This window comes from Thamnophis sirtalis, unplaced genomic scaffold (genome assembly GCF_051295495.1).
Source record: "Thamnophis sirtalis isolate CommonGarterSnake01/CBP01778 unplaced genomic scaffold, rThaSir2_p1.2 scaffold_9, whole genome shotgun sequence".
NCBI lineage: Eukaryota > Metazoa > Chordata > Lepidosauria > Squamata > Natricidae > Thamnophis > Thamnophis sirtalis.
The window spans coordinates 70,384,371-70,403,623 of NW_028261389.1; the positions used below are offsets into that span (position 1 = coordinate 70,384,371).

The window sequence follows — 19,253 nt, forward strand, 5'->3', positions numbered from 1 at the left end:
TGTTTAATGGCCAGATGCCCTTCCTGTCACCAATGCGGAATTTTGTTCAGCAGTTATATTCTTATTGCAACATCCCCATGATTATGTGATCAAAATTCAGATGCTTGACAACTGACTCACGCTTACAATGGCTGCAGTGTCCCGGGGTTAGGTTGTCCCTTTTTGCAACCTTACGACAAGCAAATTCACTTAAGTGAAGCAAGATTCACTTAACAACCGTGTTACTAAGTTAACAACCACAGTGATTCACTGGCAAGGAAAGTTTGAAAAATGGGGCAAAACTCACTTAAGAAATGTTTCACTTAGCAACAGAAATGTTGGGCTCAATTGTGGTCGTAAGTCAAGGGCTACCTGCATTGTCTTCTAATTGCAGACCAGTGGATTTAAAAAAAAACCAACTCATTTTTGTTGTTATTATTATTATTATTATTATTGACTTATTTGAATGGTTCATTCAATCATTCAAGGTGGCTTACACTGTACCTTTGGGTGTCCGGAATAAGCCTACATAGACCAACTTTCATTTATGAACACTGATCCATCACCTGACTCTGTTTGACAAGGTTCCCTAAAATATTCAGGTGTTTAACTCAGAAATGACCTCTTGGCCGTCTTATCAACCGTAGTTGACTCTGGCAAGCTGTCGGAGCTGAATGGCAGGCTAAAATTGCCGGTCATAAAGCCAAGCCATCGGTTTCCACTATTCTGAGAACCCGCCACGTCACACTGGTGTCACATGATGTTTCGTGACATTTTCCCCATTTGTGTAGCTCGGGTGGGCATGGCCTGCATGTGACACATCCGGCCAGTGGTGGATTCAAATTTTTTTACTACCGGTTTTGTGGGTGTGGCTTGGTGGGCATGGAATGGCTTGGTGGGCGTGGCAGGGGAAGGATACTGCAAAATCCCCATCCTCTCCCAATCAGCTGGGACTCGGGAGGCAGAGAATAGATGGGGGCGGGGCCAGCCAGAGGTGGTATTTGCCAGTTCTCTGAACTACTCAAAATTCCCGCTACCGGTTCTCCAGAACTGGTCAGAACCTGCTGAATACCACCTCTGCATTCGGCCCACGGGCTGCCAGTTTGACACCCCTGCTCAAGGCCAACAAAAATGGCAAAAAATGTCAAAGAACTTTGTGACACAACACGGGTGCACTGTCTCCAATAACATACTTTATCATGAAAGGAGAGAAAGCAGAGAATGCCGTTAACAGAGTTAACTTACTCGCTCATGCAGCGGTGAGCCTGGGTTCGAATCTTCTTCTGTACCGTAAGGAGACGTGTCACCTGTGGAAACGCGACCCACTGCCATTTCCGCATGTCCTTTGGCCTGAGGCCCCTTCATACGCACAAACTCCATATTATTGTATTTATAAAAACCAAAGGACATTCTCTGTGCCATTTTCGCTGCCACGCTCACCTGCAAAGGGGAGTCAAAATTCAAGCCCTTGCATCATCGACATGAACTGGCATGAACCTCTTTCAATTCAACTTTTCCGTGGTGGGGCAGTGGTTAGAATGCAGTACTGCAGACTACTTCTGCTGACTGCCAGCTGCCTGGCAATTTGGCAGTTCGAATCTCACCAGGCTCAAGGTTGACTCAGCCTTCCATCCTTCCGAGATGCGTAAAATGAGGCCCCAGATTGTTGGAGGCAATATGCTGACTCTGTAAACTGCTTAGAGAGGGCTGTAAAAAGCACTGCAAAGGAGTATATACTGTATTTTTCAGAGTATAAGACGCATCGGAGTATAAGATGCACCATGATTTTGAAGAGGCAAATTGAAAAAAAACTTTTGCACTCTGCAGACTTCCCCAAAATGTCCCATTTTTCATCAAAAAAGGGCATGCATAGCCTTTAGGAGGCTTATAGAGTGCTCCTGGGGTCAGGGGGGGGGGGGGAACAAGCAAAAAATGGCTCGTTCTTCACTCATTTTTGCCCTCCCCAGTCCCCAGGAGCACTCTGTAAGCCTCCTCAAGTTTACGCATGTCCATTTTTGCAAAGGGGGGCGAGGTTTCGGGAGGCCAAAATGCTATATCCAGTGTATAAGATGCACCCAGATTTTCACCCTCTTTTTTGAGGGAAAAAGGTGCGTCTTATACTCCGAAAAATATGTTAAGTCTAAATGCTATAGCTATTTTCTGTGAGTTGGGCGTTGGATCTGCTTTAGTTACCATTACGGGACATAATGTCTTAAAAGAAAGATAGGATCTACTCTCCAACCTTAATCAGCAAGTTTTCTCACATTCAATCATCCTTGTGGATGATTTCTTGATTAGACCTACCACTGTTCTCTAATTGTGGTAAGGCTCCAGAAAGTAAGGTTAAGAGAAATTTATAACAGAATAGCAGAGTTGGAAGGTACCTTGGAGGTCTTCTAGTCTGACCTCCTGCTCAGGCAGGAAACCCTATACTATTTCAGACAAATGATTGTCCGATCTCTGGAGGAAAGTTGTTCCACTGATTAATTGTTCTAACTGTCAGGAAATTTCTCCTTAGTTCTATTTTTTTAAAGTTTTTTTATTTTATTTTATTTTAATACAAACATACCATCTTTCGTTAAACAGTGTGTCATCTGGGTACAAATATTTTGTGCAATAATAATTAAACTTACGAGCCTATCCCTTATTTTATCTCTTGTTAAGTTAATGCTAATCCAGGGAGCCACAGCAGCAGGATTAAAGAGCCACATGCAGCTCCAGAGCTGCAGGTTGCTGACCCCTGGTCTAAGAGACAACCTCACCATCTGAAGGACACTCACCCTATTATCGTAGACCTTCTTGAGGGCCTCATAGCGGATGGATCCCTGGAAAATAACGTCTTGGAAAGTGTTACTTTTGTCACTGGCCACCAACTCCACGCAAACCATCTCGCCTTCCCCTACAGTCATGTCACTAAATACCTAATGAGAGATCCAAATAAAGCAGAGAGAAAAATAAATAGCTGTAGAGACACTCAAGGCCATTTGTCATTGTCTATGGCTAAGTAACAGATGACACACTGAGATATTTAATAGCAGTGCAGGAGTCTATACCAGGAAAGTCTATTCTCAGCAAAAGGTCTGGGGGCAAACTGAATCTTCTAACCATTTTTTTAAAAAAGTAATTTTATTATGGAAAAAAACATCCCTAAGCCCCAATTTCCTATAATTGACTGCAATTTAAACCACCAAAGGTGATTTAGATCAATGTTTTTCAACCTTGATCATTTTAATCTGATTGGACTTCAATTCCCAGAATTCCCCAGTCAGTCTACCTGGCTGGGGAATTTTGGGAGTGGAAGCCCAAACATTTTAAAATTACCAGGGTTGAGAAGCCCTGTTTTAGATAAATGAAACAGTGTGAAAAGGCAAATTCAGACTCATAATTAATACTAGGGATAAAAAGGATATTTCATGTATCTTTACACCATTTTTCCAAGCCTCTAAAACCAGCAGTTTTGTCATGCAGTACAAAAATTTAGGGTTGTTTTTTTTAAAATAAAAATAAAAAATAAGGCTTTGGGGTAATATTCGATCAAACTGCAAACTGCATAACTTTATGTAGCAATGTTTTCTGCCAATTTGCAATGGTAAATTTGAATTCTAAGCAAGCAGAGCTACATATCTGACATGAACAGCAGTAGTTGCACCATTAAAGAAATACTTATTTCTTATTATTCTGCAAATACAACTAGGGGAAAAAATAAGCAGAAAAAAGGAGAAAAAGATAAATAACCTTTACAAAATTGGTTGTAAAATTTCAAAATAACAATGGTATAAAATAAATTTTCCATATTACATTATCTTATATCATTCTGTAATTTTAAGTCTATATTAAATGTTAGTTTACAACCTCATAATTAACAACTGTTGCCAATACAACTCAAGTCATAAATTATAAACTGACATAAAGATGTTTCAGTAATTTATATCTTATCTGGAAATTTTGATGTGTTGTAGAAATCATGAAAAATTGAGTATCTCTATCTTATGTTAGGAAAAACCCAATCATTGGATGTGTTATAAAGCTATTTTTGGAATCCCCATGATTTCAAAAATTTCCACATTCAGTTAATCTCGACATGCGATTAATTTTTTTTAGACATGAAGTTAATTTTTATAATTACACATACTCCCCAAACTTCTACATTCTTCTACACAAGGGACCTACTCTAAGGAGAGAGGACCTACCTCTTCAAAGTTGTCAATCATAAAAAATATGTTTGGATAGCTAATCTTCGATTCCTCGCCCTTGCTGTCCATGGGGTGTTTACTTGGAGATGCAAAGACTTGCTGGAAAACACCATTTGGAAAATATGATATAGCTTGCGATATACACATAGTAGGACGTTCAGCTACGAGTGTTAGCAGCAGAAGGAAATGCTAAGTTGATTGTAAACCCTGGATCTTCCATGGATCGATCAAGTGGACAAGGTAATGTTACCCTTTGGGTTATATCTTCTGGCATTCTTCCCATCCTTCCCATCTTCTGGCATTCTTCCCATCCTCAGCTTTAAAAGGAGGACTTGCTAACATCTGGAACCCCTGTCCACCTGCTTTTTCCGTAAGTATATAAAGGAATAAATTGGGGGAAACGTTCTCTGAAGACCCCAGAGGGAGTCCCCACATTTTCAACTCAATCCTTATGCCATGTTCTCCAATTATACTAAAGTGAGTCCTGTTCTATTTTCAAAGAGTAATCCTAGAGACTGTTATGACCTAGGCTTCCCCAGCCGAGTCCTCATCCCGAGAAAACCCTTTTATTTAATTTACAGTGAATTCCTCTCCAGCAAAAGTCTTTCCTCTCCCACAGTCTTTCAAGATAGTTCACCATTACCGACCTTCATCAGGCTTGGAGAGTAGCCAGGCCGATATCTTTCAGACACCGCAATGCTTGGCAAGAATGCAGGAATGAATTGTCTCCTGCAAACTCCACTCCCCTGTGGCTCCTCTTTTATTTCCTCCGGGAGGGGCCATTCACCATCCACCTGTGGCCTTACTCCCAAGTCGACCCTTGGTCCTTAGCTGTTCCCTTCATCTGGCCACTCTGTGCATGCGCACACTGGGAACAGGCACCAGCTGTTCGTCTGCCTCACTGATGTCTGATTCTGAAGGCAGCTGATAACTGTCAGACGGCCGTGGCCCCATCTCTGCCTCCTAGCACTAATCATTAGAGCCCTCGTCAGAGCCTTCCCCAAACTCCAGGACTGGCCCATATTCCTCCCCAACCTCCTCACTGTCTGAATCTGCTCCCAGCTCTGCTGGCTGCTGGCGGGCCACAACAGTGATAGACAAACAGAATCTTGAGTCCTTCCATATTCTATTGACTTGGAATGAGTAGCAAACTTGTAAAACTGGGCTTTTCCAAGCCTTCCCAAACCTTTTGCCAACAATGGTTAGGCTTCTAGTATACTCTTCTGGGTAACGAAGGATTGCATCTATGTATGTGTGCATTTCTATTCTCCCTGTGTTTTGGGACTAGGTGTGTATGTTCTCTTGGGGAAGCACAATGTGGGATTATATATTCCATACTGGGTCATGTGGCCAGGAGGTAAGAGGACTTGAAAGGCAGCACTCCCATCAAAATGGATTTTGTCATAAGCCGGATTCAGCCCATTTTTCTTTTTGCTGCCTTCCCTCCCCCCCCCCCAAACTGCAAATATGGTTGTGTTCTGTTCAGTTTGGGAAGGTTATCCTGAAGACTGATAGGCAGACGCAATCCTGAACCTTTTCCCATAATTTCTTTCAGTTGACTTGGGAACAATATGAAAGATCTGGCATGAAGACATGGGAAGCAGAAGAAGAAGAAGAGGGCTTACCTCTTAATCTGATGAAAGTGTGACAAGAAATTGACTAGGGGGATTTTACTAAGCTCATTTGAAATGCTCTTGAAAGCTATTCTGGGGTTATGTCTGGGGCTGTCGCTAATTAAAAATAGAATTGAATAGAACAGAATTGGAAGGGACCTTGAAGGTCTTTTAGTCCAACCCCCTTCAGACAAATGGTTATCCAACATCTTCTTAAAGGCTTCCAGTGTTGGGGCATTCACAGCTTCTGGAGGCAAGTTGATCCACTGATTCATTGTTCTAACTGTCAGGAAATTTCTCCTTAGTTCTAAGTTGATTCCCTCCTTGATTAGTTTCCACCCATTGCTTCTTGTCCTGCCCTCAGGTGCTTTGGAGATTAGCTTGACTCCCTCTTCTTTGTGGCAACCCCTGAGATATTGGAACACTGCTATCATGTCTCCCCTAGTCCTTTCTCTTAGACACATCCAGTTCCTGCAACCATTCTTCATATGTTTTAGCCTCCAGTCCCCTAACCAACTTTGTTGCTCTTCTCTGCACTCTTTCTAGAGTCTCAACATCTTTTTTTACCTCGGGGTGACCAAAACTGAATGCTGTATTCCAAGTGTGGCCTTACCAAGGCCTTATAAAGTGGTATTAACACTTCACGTGATCTTGATTCTATCCCTCTGTTTATGCAGCCTAGAACTGTGTTGGCTTTTTTGGCAGCTGCTGCACACGGCTGGCTCATATTTAAATGGTTGTCCACTTGGGCTCCAAGATCCCTCTCCCAGTTACTACTATTGAGCTTGAGTTATAGAAGAAAACCATAAAATAAATTTAGGGGGGGAAACATGAAGCGAAGGTCGAAAGCCCAAACCTTTCAAAGTTCCCAAATTGCAGAGCTGCTCACCTGGGACTTCTTTTTATGGATGTGAATATCCCCTCCATCGGAACGAGTACACACTGCACATGTCACTATATAATCCAGCTGAAAGAAAATCAAAGTATTGGCAATGAAACACCAACCAGGCATCAGGTTTCTCATTAGGTTTTCCTTTGTGTACATGTCCAGATTCCCCCAACAGAAAATACGAGGTCTTTCGGTTTTCATTTCATGAAATAATCTGAAGATACCTCACAACAGAAATCGGATACTTTCTTTCATGGTTCATGTTCAACTGCCACTGAAGGTCAGGGCAACCCTACAGGTCAACTTACTAGGTTTTTATAGCTCTTCTTTATTTATTTATTGATGCTGTTGGCTTATTGCAATAATTTGTTGGCAGAGTTTCAGTTTCAACAAAGAGAACACTCAAGGCAGATGAAATCACAAATTAAAACCCAATCTGAAATAACAATATCACAGCGTGACCCGTCAAAACCGCGCTCGACTAAACCGCGCCCGATTAAACCGCGTCGCTGACGTCATCAACAGGGCGACAACAGCCAGCGCAGAGAAAGAAGGGCGCTTTAAATAGCACTTTGAAAGCAAGCCAATTCAATTTAAGGTAAGGGTTAGGTTTAGGATTAGATTAAGGGTTAGGGTTAGGGTTAGGTTAAGGGTTAGGGTTAGGTTTAGGGTTAGGTTAAGGGTTAGGATTAAGTTTAGGGTTAGGTTAAGGGTTAGGTTTAGGATTAGGTTTAGGGGGGTTAGGTTTAGGTTTAGGGGTTAATTTTAGGTTTAGGGTTTACAGCGTGCTTCTGTCTCCGCGCTGTTGTCGCCCTGTTGATGACGTCAGCGACGCGGTTTAGACGGGCGCAGTTTAGTTGAGCGCGATTTTGTGGTGGAACCATATCACAGGCTTTGTTTGTTTGTTTGTTTGTTTGTTTGAGAACAGCCAAAAGGAGGGCAACTTTCTATAAATCATTACAATCTCTGGAAATGAATCAAAATCACAAAGGAGCGTGTGAGGTCTGGCACTTTGATTAATAACACCAACGCTAATTTAAGACTGACAAACCTCCACAAGCAATTTTCTTTTTAAAAGCAGCCAGGTTTTTTTCACTCCAGTACCCCATTCCAAGTGGCTGTTTTGTCCAGGACTTGTAATCACAAGGCAGAGGATGAACAACATGTAGTATCCTTGTCCATTCTGCACTGCTATAGGATCATCAGCTTACGTGTAATCTCTTTAGCCAAGGTGAAATTGCTGAGGAACAAATAACCTTAGGTAAAGGTTCCCCTCGCACATATGTGCTAGTCGTTCCTGACTCTAGGAGGCGGTGCTCATCTCTGTTTCAAAGCCAAAGAGCCAGCGCTGTCCAAAGACGTCTCCGTGGTCATGTGGCTGGCATGGATAAATGCCGAAGGTGCACGGAACGCTGTTACCTTCCCACCAAATGTGGCTCCTATTTTTTCTACTTGCATTTTTACGTGCTTTCGAACTGCTAGGTTGGCAGAAGCTGGGACAAGTAACAGGAGCTCACTCCATTACGTGGCTCTAGGGATTCGAACCGCTGAACTGCCAACCTCTCTTATCGATAAGCTCAGCATCTTAGCCACTGAGCCACCCTTCAAATCGTGACCCGTCAAAAGCGTGAACGTCATAAGCGCGCCGACAACACCGCGGTGCTAAAACCGCGATTTCAAAACCAAGCCCACAACAGCGCGCCGACAACAGCGCGCCGACAGAAGCGCGATTTCATTTAAGGTAAGATTTACAGTTAGGTTTAGGGTTAGGTTTAAGGTTAGGTTGAGGGTTAGGTGTAGGGTTAGGTTTAGGGTTAGGTTGAGGGTTAGGTTTAGGGTTAGGTTGAGGGTTACATTACAGCGCGCTTCTGTTGGCGCGCTTTAGGGCTAATTAGTCGCTAATTCGTCGCGCGGTTTTGTCACCGCGCTTTAGACACCGCAGTTTAGTCAGACGCGCTTTTGTTGTGCGCGCATTTGTGGTGGAACCCCTTCAAATAACCTTACTACAGGTTTAAATAGATAGGAAGTCTCAAAATGACCACATGATTGGTAGATGGTGCAGATTCAAGCCAAGGTACCATACTCATTCTCAAAATACCCCGCAAATTGCAGACATTCCCCTCTTCTAGCCCCAGCAAGCTTTGGAGAAGAGAAAGTCTGAGATCACCTTCTGTAGTATAAGGTTCAGGTAGACGCACTCCTCCCAATCAATGTCAGGATCACCCAAACCTGGAAGCTTCTTGGAATCTCTGCGGTATACTTCAACGTCAACCTGATAAAACAAAGCCCAACAGTTCAGATAAGAATCACACTATAACTGGAAATCTATAGTATTTTGGGGAGTCAGGTTCAGAAGTTTTCTAAGAAAGGATGGTGATTAGTTCGCAGGCTCAGGATCAAGTCACACATTCAAGTCAAATATGGATAGTAAATGTTCCCAGTGAAATGCAGCTTCATCTTTCAAAAATACACCTACAGTATAAAGCTGATGGTCTTCTCTGGTGAACAACAATTAACAGGCTGCACTTATGCTTTCAGATGGTTTGGCTTTGAGTGTTTCATCCTTTTTATGTGTGTAAGCCACTGGGAATCATTGGATTCCAGTGGTACATAAATGAAAACAAGCAAACAAGTAAATTGCATTGGGTTTCAGCAAGTACTGAAAGAGCGGCAATTAATTCATTGGGAAAGGAAATACCTCTATTAACATGTCCTATGATAATTTAGTTGATTTATAATCCCATTTGCAGTCTTGCCATTAAAAAGTAGCAGCTCTGATTTTATTAGTTTGAATGCAGGAAGAAATGGATAAAATGTCATTTGTGATTCAGGTAAAATCGGGAGAAATGACAATAAGTCATATAGAGTGAAATATCTGCGGCAGAGAAGCATTTCAAATGAAGAAGAGCTAGACCGAGATTGGACAAATTAAAGGTAAAAGGTTCTCCTCACACATATGTGCTAGTCGTTCCCGACTCTAGGGGACGGTGCGCATCTCCGTTTCAAAGCCAAAGAACCAGTGCTGTCCAAAGACATCTGCTTGGTCATGTGGCCGGCATGACTAAATGCCAAAGACCACCTGCTGCCAATCACCTCCACTAGACTGATTAGATCCCACAGATTAGGCCTCCTCCGAATTCCATCTGCCGGCCAGTGCCGACTGGCGACTACCCGGAGGAGAGCCTTCTCTGTGGCTGCTCCGACCCTCTGGAACGAACTCCCCGTGGAGATTCGAACCCTCACCACCCTCCAGGCCTTCCGCAAAGCCCTTAAAACCTGGCTGTTCCGACAGGCCTGGGGCTAAAGAGCTGTTGCCCCCGTCTCGAATGGTATGACTGTTGTGTGTTTTTAAATTATGTATTGTTATGTTTCGTCTTTTATTTTTTGTCTGTACCCCCCTTCCTCGATTTGAATTGTGAGCCGCCCTGAATCCCCTTCAGGGGAAAAGGGCGGCATATAAATATAATCAAATCAAATCAATCAAATCAAATCAAAGGTGCACGGAACGCTGTTACCTTCCAGTAAAGGTTTTTCTACTTGCATCTTGGCATGCTTTCAAACTGTTTAGTTAGTAGAAGCTGGGACAAGTAAAGGGAGCTCACTCCGTTACGCGGCACTAGAAATTCAAACCGCTGAACTGCCAACCTTTCTGATTGATAAGCTCAGTGTCTTAGCCACCGAGCCACCGTGTCCCTTGGGACAAATTATTAATGTAATTAAAATAATTTAACGAATTATTTATTTATTGGACAAATTATGAGAGGGTTATTGATCCGTACTCTGAAGATTAATGCATTTTTCTCCTTCTTGGAAGAGCAGTAATCTAGGGACAAAAAAATCTCCATTTCTATTCTAACCGCCACCGTCAATTCAGCAAACTGTTATGCCCCAAAAGTTGAGAAGCTCACACATTTTATCTCTTTCAGCCAAGTGAAATGTTGACTCAGGCCGACAGAGAAAAGTCTGGCACAGCTTTGCTCCTGTCTCAGAGTGAGTTGTTTTCCTTTCTATTTAAAAAGAAATCACAAGTGCACACACCCCAGCCTTGAGCTGCAAACTCAGCTCTTTTTAGTGTTTGTTTTGAAGAAAAAAATCTCAAAAATGCTTGGGAGGTCGCTTTTACTGTTCCCCTTTTCTACATGGCAGATATTGCCAGAAACTGGACAATTAGTGCTATGCAGAGTCCTTATCTGCTTCAAATCACCTCTGCCTTTCAAATATAAACATACATGCATGTATGTTTGTATGTATGCATGTATGTGTATTCTGCTCTTGTGTTGCCAAGAACGGACATCCAGATTCATTATGTGAGCAACCCTGACTTAATTTATTCCTGGAATAAGCTATGTTTCTTTTAATGGATTTTTGTAGAGAGTTATGTGTAGTAATAGTCCTTGACTTATGACCATGATGGCAAACCTATGGCATGTGTGCTAGAGGTGGCAAGCAGCGCCTTCTCTGTTGGCACGCAAGCCATCACTCCAGTTCACCTCCTCCGCAAATGCGTGTGCACTTCTCGCCAGCCAGTTGGTCTTTGGGTCTCTGCCGCGCATGCGTGGGAGGGAGGGGTGCATGCATAGGGCCGCACACGCATTGCATTTGGGGGGTTCGGGTGCGTGTGCATGTATTTGCGCGCATGCACACACACTTTGGGCACTTGGTCCGGGAAAGTTTAGCCATCCCTGTCTTATGCTCACTATCGGGATCAGAATATTCCATTGCTAAGCAAGACAATTATTGCTAATTGCAATTATTAAGTGAATTAAGCCAACTTTGCTTGCCAGAATTCAGCCGGGAAGGTCGCAAGTGGTGATCACAGGACCCAGGGATGCTACAAATGTCTAGTATTTTGGATTTTGACCATGTGACCATGGGGATGCCGCAGCAGTTGCAACGGCGAGGACCAGTGGTGGGTTCCTACTGGTTCAGACTGGTTCGGCCAAACCGGTAGTGTTTTGGCGGCCTGGGTCACTGGAACCAGCAGAGACCCAGGTCTGCAACACCACCAAACTGGTTCTCTGGGTGGCGCCACAGGCAGCGCCATCTTGTTTTTCCAGTTCTGTGCATGCGCAGAACAATTTTAATTGCCCTGTGCATGCACGGGCAAAGGAAACTGGCAGTAGTGCCTCCCGGAACCCACCCCTGGCAAGGACCAGTTGTAAAGTCACATTTTTCAGTGTCATTGTAACTTCAAACTAAGCAATGGTTGTGTTGTGGTCTGCCAGCAGCCTGCAGAGCTGGCAGCAGAGTCGGACAATAATGAGGTTGGGGAGGAACATGGGCCAGTCCTGGAGGCTGAGGAAAGCTCAGACGAGGGCTCTGCGTTGGAGGCAGAGAGGGAGCTAGACAGCCGCGAGGCAGAGGAACAGCTGGAGCCTGTTCCCACTGCGTGCATGCGCAGAGCTGCCAGATGACAAGAACAATTAAGAAAGCAGGGTCGACTCAAGCGTGAAGCCACACCTTGGAGGTGATTGGCCCCTCCCATAGGAAATGAAAGAGGAGCGAATGGGGAGTGGGCTTTTGCAGGAAACAATTTGTTCATTGGGCTGGAAAGTTCTGTTTGTGAGAAACTCTGTGCCAAGTTTTGCTTTGCTCTGTGTTTGGACTCTAGTTATCTGGCAGCGCTTCTAACAGGATAAGGTACGTGTGGATAAACATTCCTTTGAAAGACTGTTTGCCAAGATTTGCTGACTGTGAATGAAAGGAATTCACAGTCGTGAAAAATAAAAGAGGTTTTGTTGGGACTAAGACTTTGCTTTTCCTTTGTAAGGAAGCCTGGGTCAGAACAGGTTGTAAGTCAAGGACTCCTGTAAGGGGTCTTCACAAATCATCTTGAATTACGTGGTTGGAAAGTATATAGACGTCTGCGTATCTGTCCTTTTTTTTTTTAGTTTTTTACACTAATAATAAAAACAGTAGGAAATACCTAGCATTGGTAGAGTAAATGTTCAATGTTATCTCAATCTTTGTAAAGTCCCAAATGTTTGTATTCTGGACCATCTTTTCCAGGCAAATCTGCTAAACTATTTTATTGAATTAAGAACTAACTCTTAATGAATTCATCAATAATGAAAAGTTATGTGAGTTGATAGACTTTCTGCTTGATGGTTCAGCAATGTAAGACAAGCTCCATTATTTTCTTCTAAAGATATCCTGTCACCTGTATTGTATGACAAGGAGTATTTTATTAAGCTTCAGATGAGAAGTAAACCTTCACTCAGTCTCATCAATTGTAGTGACAATTAAGTTTGGAGCAGATCAACCTTCAGATGACAATCAAGCCAAGCCGGGAGATTAGGAACGGTGGTTGTGTTGATATCAGCCATCTTCCATGGCATAGCTAATTATAACATGGATTGTGGGGGGAAAAGAAGCTAAAATGCCAAGATTGAATCACGTTGCTTCTTTCAAACCCTAACACTTTTCAACTTGCCAATGAAGGGGAAATGGAATGCTGAGAACGTATGCAGAGATCGTGAGAATCTGCCCACTATAAAGGTCACCACTGCAGGTGCTGGAGAAAGAGATGGACTGTTCCCATAACAAAAGGACATCTTATAATTGGACAATGTGATCATCCAGGAGTGGAGAGAAGAGGGAGCTATAGTTTAACCAGGCAACGTTTGCACAGGAAAACCAGAGCTGGTTTTGTTTCTTCAGTACCATAATGGCGTATCCAATAAAGTTTTACTTTTGGGATTTCAAGGCTCCCGAGAGTGTTTCCTTATTGTGGGTTCACTAGTCAGACAGTTGATGTAAAATATATGTATGACTAAGTATCTAAGCAGAATACTTTAGTAATAGCAAGAAACCTCCTATCATACAAAGAAATGCATGTCCCACCAAAGAGTTGAGACCATGATAGCAATAGCAATAGCAGTTAGACTTATATACCGCTTCATTGGGCTTTCAGCCCTCTCTAAGCGGTTTACAGAGTCCAGCATATCGCCCCCACAGTCTGGGTCCTCATTTCACCCACCTCGGAAGGATGGAAGGCTGAGTCAACCTTGAGCCGGTGAGATTAGAACCACTGAACTGCAGATAACAATCAGCTGAAGTGGCCTGCAGTACTGCACCCTAACCACTGCACCACCTCGGCTCTTAATGATTTGTCCCAATTGAACACAAATCATAGTCAATTGCACATCTCTCAAAATCAAGGTCAGATAAAAGCAAAAAAAAAAAAAAACATATTAAGCAGCTGGGCATAGGATTAGCCTTGAAACTATTTCTGACCACTCCCCCATCAAAAGAAATATTATTTTTCCGCAATATTTCTCAACCTTGGCAACTTTAAGATGTGGGGACTTCAACTCCCAGAATTCTCCAGCCAACCATGGTGCCTGGGGAATGTTGGGAATTTCAACTCATACATTTTAAACGTGGCACGACAAAACCGCGGTCCACTAAAGCGCGCCCAATTAAAGCGCGTCGCTGACGTCATCAGCAGCGCGACGACAAGGACCGCAGAGAAAAAAGGGCGCTTTAAAAAGCGCTTTTAAAGCAAGCCGATTCACGTAAAGGTAAGGGTTAGGTTTAGGGTTAGGTTTAGGGTTACGTTAAGCGTTAGGGTTAGGTTTAGGATTAGGTTAAGGGTTAGCGTTAGGTTTAGCGTTAGGTTAAGGGTTAGGTTTAGGGTTAGGTTAAGGGTTAGGTTTAGGATTAGGTTTAGGATTAGGTTTGGGGGGGAGGTTTAGTTTTACGCGTTAATTTTACCTTTACCGCTCACAGCGTGCTTTTTTCGTCGCGCTGTGATGATGTCAGGTACGTGGTTTCGTCGAGCGCGCTTTAGACGACCGCGGTTTTGTGGTGGAACCATCTTAAAGCGGCCAAGGTTGAAAAACACTGACTTTTTTAATGGATCTGAAGCTTAGCTGGGTCCATTGTTAGCAAACAGCAGACAACATAGTAATGGCATTTAATATGTATCTATGGAAGCCAAAATTCATGAGGACTCTGACAGCACTTTTTCTCACTTACACATTTAATTAAAAGGCAGGAGCTTTTGTGAGCATACTAATCAGCCCTGATTCCATTCAAATTGGAGACTGGCAATTTGAAGAGAGAAAGATTTGAACGCTCAATTTGAGAGCAAAACAATTCAATTTATTTTGGGATCTAATTTAAAAAGGAGACCTTTTTAGATTGAAGCAGTCTATCAATTTTATACATAAATAAAAATCAGCACAGATTGCCTGCCACAATATCCTTCAAAAGAAACCACTGCTTGACAACTGGCCAGATACAAGGATTATTAGAATCGCTTTAAATTTGCAAACTCTGTTGTATTGCAGTAGTAATCAAGAGGGAGCCACTGAGTTAAAAAATGCAATATTGCTCATGCCCAGGGGGATTTCACGTTAAACAAACAGAACTGGTAGAAAATTCTTGTTTTGTATTCACTCTAAGAAGTGACAGGTGGAGATGGCTATAAATCACAAAGCATTAATTTCATGCTTCACAAATGAAGCAAATATTTAACCAACAGAGACTTCTTAAACCCACGTTGGAGGGGGGTGGTGGGAAACTTTGACAAACTAGTTTTGCTTTGTGAGAATAACCTGAAAAGAGAGCACAAAATCAAATATATGTAACATAGTTTCCTGTATTTGTACGAAGCTGTATTTCTAGAAATATTTTCAAGTAGATAGAATAAATCTGAAATGCAAGATTAATAGGAGCCGTTATTTCTCTTTTTGTTCTGGGAAAAACTGTCAAAAGTCTAAATGAAGGCAGTTCCAATCTTTATGCAATATTATTAGATGTATAATTACATTCTTTATAACATAGGAATAGCGCTTTATAGTTTTTACTTTATTTTAACCATTTTCTGCTCTCTGGCGCAGTGGTTAGGGTGCAGTACTGCAGGCCACTTCAGCTGACTGTTATCTGCAGTTCAGCGGTTCTAATCTCACCGGCTCAAGGTTGACTCAGCCTTCCATCCTTCCGAGGTGGGTGAAATGAGGACCCAGACTGTGGGGGCAATATACTGACTCTGTAAACCGCTTAGAGAGGGCTGAAAGCCCTATGAAGCGATAAGTCTAACTGCTATTGCTATTGCTATTCTCTCTAGAACAGGGGTCTCCAGTCCCTGGATGGTGGACCTACACAGGGCCATGGCATGCTAGCAATCGGGCCACACAACAAGCGAAGCCCCATCTGTGAGATGCAGGCGGCATGCGAAATAATGCCACGAGCTGTTTTTTGCTCAGTTTTGGGGGGGCCAGCCCCCAGGAGCACTCTATAAGCCTCCTAAAGGCTATTCATGCCTTTTTAAAAAAACAGGCCTGTTTTCGCATGTTTTTGAGAGGTTTGCAGAGTGCAAAAACTTTTTTTAAAATTTGCTCCTTCAAAATCTTGGTGCGTCTTATACTCCGATGCGTGTTATATTCTGAAAAATACGGCTATGTCTTTGATCTATTTTCTAATTTTCTGTCAGCTGAAGAGGAAACCCATTTGACATTTATGAGAGGAGAACAAGGACTGTCTTTCTTGGAGTGCCAGCTTGTCAATCAACCTACCTTCTTTTCTTCTACGCCATCTCCGCCAACATAGGCCAGCCTCCTGCGAACATAGAAGAGCATATCATCTTGCCTCGGGGCCCATTTCTCCATAAAGTAGGTGGAAAACATCCATGTCCAGAATACGATGCGGTCATCTTTGAAAAAACCTAACACGGAAGTCAAAGGAAGGATTAAGAATCCGAGATATTAGATTGCCTTCGTTGAGTTTAATACAAAGATATCAACTGGAAAATTGGCAAGCAGCGCAGATGGCCTCCCAGTTACCCAAGTCCTGTCTCGCCTTATATGACACCTTGTTATTTATTTAATTTGTATCCCGCTTTTATTATTTTTACAAATAAAACTCATGGCGGAGAACATATCCTACACACCCTCCTCTTCCTATTTTCCATACAACAACCATCTTGTGAGATGGGTTGGGCTGAAAGAGAGCCCCAAACCCCTCTTTATTAAGCTAATGTGAATTCTCCTCATTCACATCCAGCAAAGTCCTGGCAAACAGTCTTTCAAGGGTGTATTTACCACCACAGACCTTATCAGGCTTGGAGAGCTACCAGGCCGATATCTTCTGAACTCAACGCTGTACAAGAAAATACTTGGGAAGGAGTCTCTGAAAGTCACGAACAAATCTTCACACTAATTAAGCAAACTAATTGTCTCCTGCAAACTCCCCTCCCCTTTCGCTCCTCTTTATTCCCTATGGGAGGGACCTTTCACTGTCCACCTGTGCCTTTACTCCCCAGTCAACCCTTGTTCCTTAACTATTCCATTCTCCTGGCAGCTCTGCGCAGGCACACACTGGGAACAGGCTCCAGCTGTTCTTCTGCCCCACTGATCTCCGACGCCAAAGGCAGCTGATAACTGTTGGACGGCCCTGACTTCATCTCTGCCTACAACACAGAGCTGTCCCCAGACTCCAGGACTGGCCCATGTTCCTCCTTAACCTCCTCACTGTCGGATTCTGCCACCAGCTCCGCTGGCTGCTAGCGGGCCACAACTGAGTGGGCTAAAGTCAGCCAGCTGGCTTTCATGGCTAAGGCAGGACTTGAAATCATGATCTCTTGCTTTCTAAGTTTAGTGTCTTAACCACGAGAGCAAATTGGCTCTTATGACATCTAAGTTCTCATATCATTTTAGGGCAAGATCTAAGTCTAGCCATCTCTAGATTTCTTCAACTGCGATTCTCAGGATTTCCCACAACAAAGATCACAATCTCATAAAATCTCTTCTATTGTAAAAAAATCGGTAAAACATTGAAACTCTTTCCGGCCAAGTGATAGAGCCGAGGTGGCGAAGTGGTTAAATGCAGCACTGCAGGCTACTTCAGCTGACTGCAGTTCTGTAGCTCGGCTGTTCAAATCTCACCGGCTCAGGGTTGACTCAGCCTTCCATCCTTCCAAGGTGGGTAAAATGAGGACCCGGATTGTTGTTGGGGGCAATATGCTGACTCTGTAAACCGCTTAGAGAGGGCTGAAAGCCCTATGAAGCGGTATATAAGTCTAACTGCTATTGCTATTGCTATCTCTATTTGTTGAGAGGTAAAAGTTTACTTGCTCAGAAACACACGTGTGTGCCAGGGAGTATTTTCCTGAGGCAAATGATTGTGAAGTTCATTAGAATTTGACCTCCATTTATTACTGTCTATTACTTAAATCTGTCAGCCAAAAAATGGAGTCTCGCAGCATTCTGCCAAGGCAATTTGGCAAGATTTGCCTACATCAATAATTTCATTGCAACCCTGCGTTGGTTTGCTTGACAAACACATTAGGCTTGAAAAAGTATTTCCCCAACCATTTGGCAGGGAGTAAAAGCCGTACAGCAAAAAGTAAAATATTTTCCTTTTCCGACAATTTCTTTGGCCGTAGATAGTTTGTTGAGGGATGAATTAAGACGATGACTTTTCAAATCAGGAAATCCAGCAATGTGGAAAGATTAGCAGATTCCCTTCCCAGTTTTCCCTGAGAAAGTTAACCACTACCGCAGTGGTGGGTTTCTAACTGGTTTACTACTGGTTCGCTGAGAGACGGCATTTTGTATGTGTGCAAACATTTTGTGCGCACGATGCTCACTTTTTTTTGCCTCATAGCTGCGCACGCACAGTTTACTGAAAACTGTTCTGCGCATGCGCAGAAACATGCCGGTGATGGGAGAAGAGATCAAGGAACCAGTTCAGGGTCAGGGTAGGTCTGGGTCATTGCTGGTTTCAGTGACCCAGGCCAAAAAACTACTACCGGTTCGGTCGAACCGGTCGATACCGGTAGGAACCCACCTCTGCACCACCGAGATGGATGCTAAAGATATGGAGCTGCAGATATAGGTAGTCCTCAACTTACACCGGAGATTGTTTTGGGATGTTTTGCAGTAACCAATTTTTACCTTAGACGTATGACCATTTTTCACAGTCTAAGCCAAGGGTGTCAAACTCAAGGCCCGCAGGCCGGATCTGGCCCACAGGGTGCTTAGATCTGGACCGCAGGGTTGCCCTGGAAACAGTGAAGGACCGGCCTGCGGTGCCTCTGCCAGCAAAAACGGAGCTTGGGAGGGCCGCACACAGCCCTCCCAAGCTCCATTTTCGCTGGTAGAGGACTGCAGGAGGCTGTCACAGATGAAAACCCATAGGCGCCCCCGACATGAGTGATTTCGAGCTGGCCACGCCCATCCCAACCATGGGCACCTGCCCCCCTGAGGTCAAACACAACACTGATTTGGCCCTCAATGAAATCGAATTTGATACCCCTGATCAAAGCAGAAAATACTTATTGTAAAACATCCCAGAACAATCTCCAGGGTAATTTAACATACCGTAAATTTAGGAATGTTTGAAAGCATGAAAATTGGGAACTCGGCACTGCTTCCCTGTACTCTGCAATTCCCTATCCCCCTCATTTCCTTTACAATTCAGCGGCCTTCAAGCCTTACTGCTTGAAATGGCTCAAAAATACATATTTAAATCATTTTTTTTAAAAAGTCTTTGGATCAGGGCTTCTCAACTTTAAAAAGTGAGGACTTCATGCCCCAGAATTCCCTTGTATGTCTGGCTGAGGAATTCTGGGAA

At 43.3% G+C, this 19,253-nt stretch overlaps 1 protein-coding gene across 1 annotated transcript in view; it reads right to left on the bottom strand.

Moving 5' to 3' along the window:
• The window catches only part of KIAA0930 (KIAA0930 ortholog), a 69,352-nt gene that overhangs the window by 13,472 nt on the left and 36,627 nt on the right, over positions 1-19,253 (bottom strand). Inside the window, exons 2-7 of the mRNA XM_087722224.1 lie at positions 16,196-16,344; positions 8,842-8,946; positions 6,675-6,752; positions 4,170-4,271; positions 2,760-2,900; positions 1,225-1,419 (exon numbers count right to left, since the gene is read on the bottom strand). Coding sequence (XP_087578350.1) covers positions 1,225-1,419; positions 2,760-2,900; positions 4,170-4,271; positions 6,675-6,752; positions 8,842-8,946; positions 16,196-16,344 — 770 coding nt within the window. The remainder of the gene's footprint in view (positions 1-1,224; positions 1,420-2,759; positions 2,901-4,169; positions 4,272-6,674; positions 6,753-8,841; positions 8,947-16,195; positions 16,345-19,253) is intronic.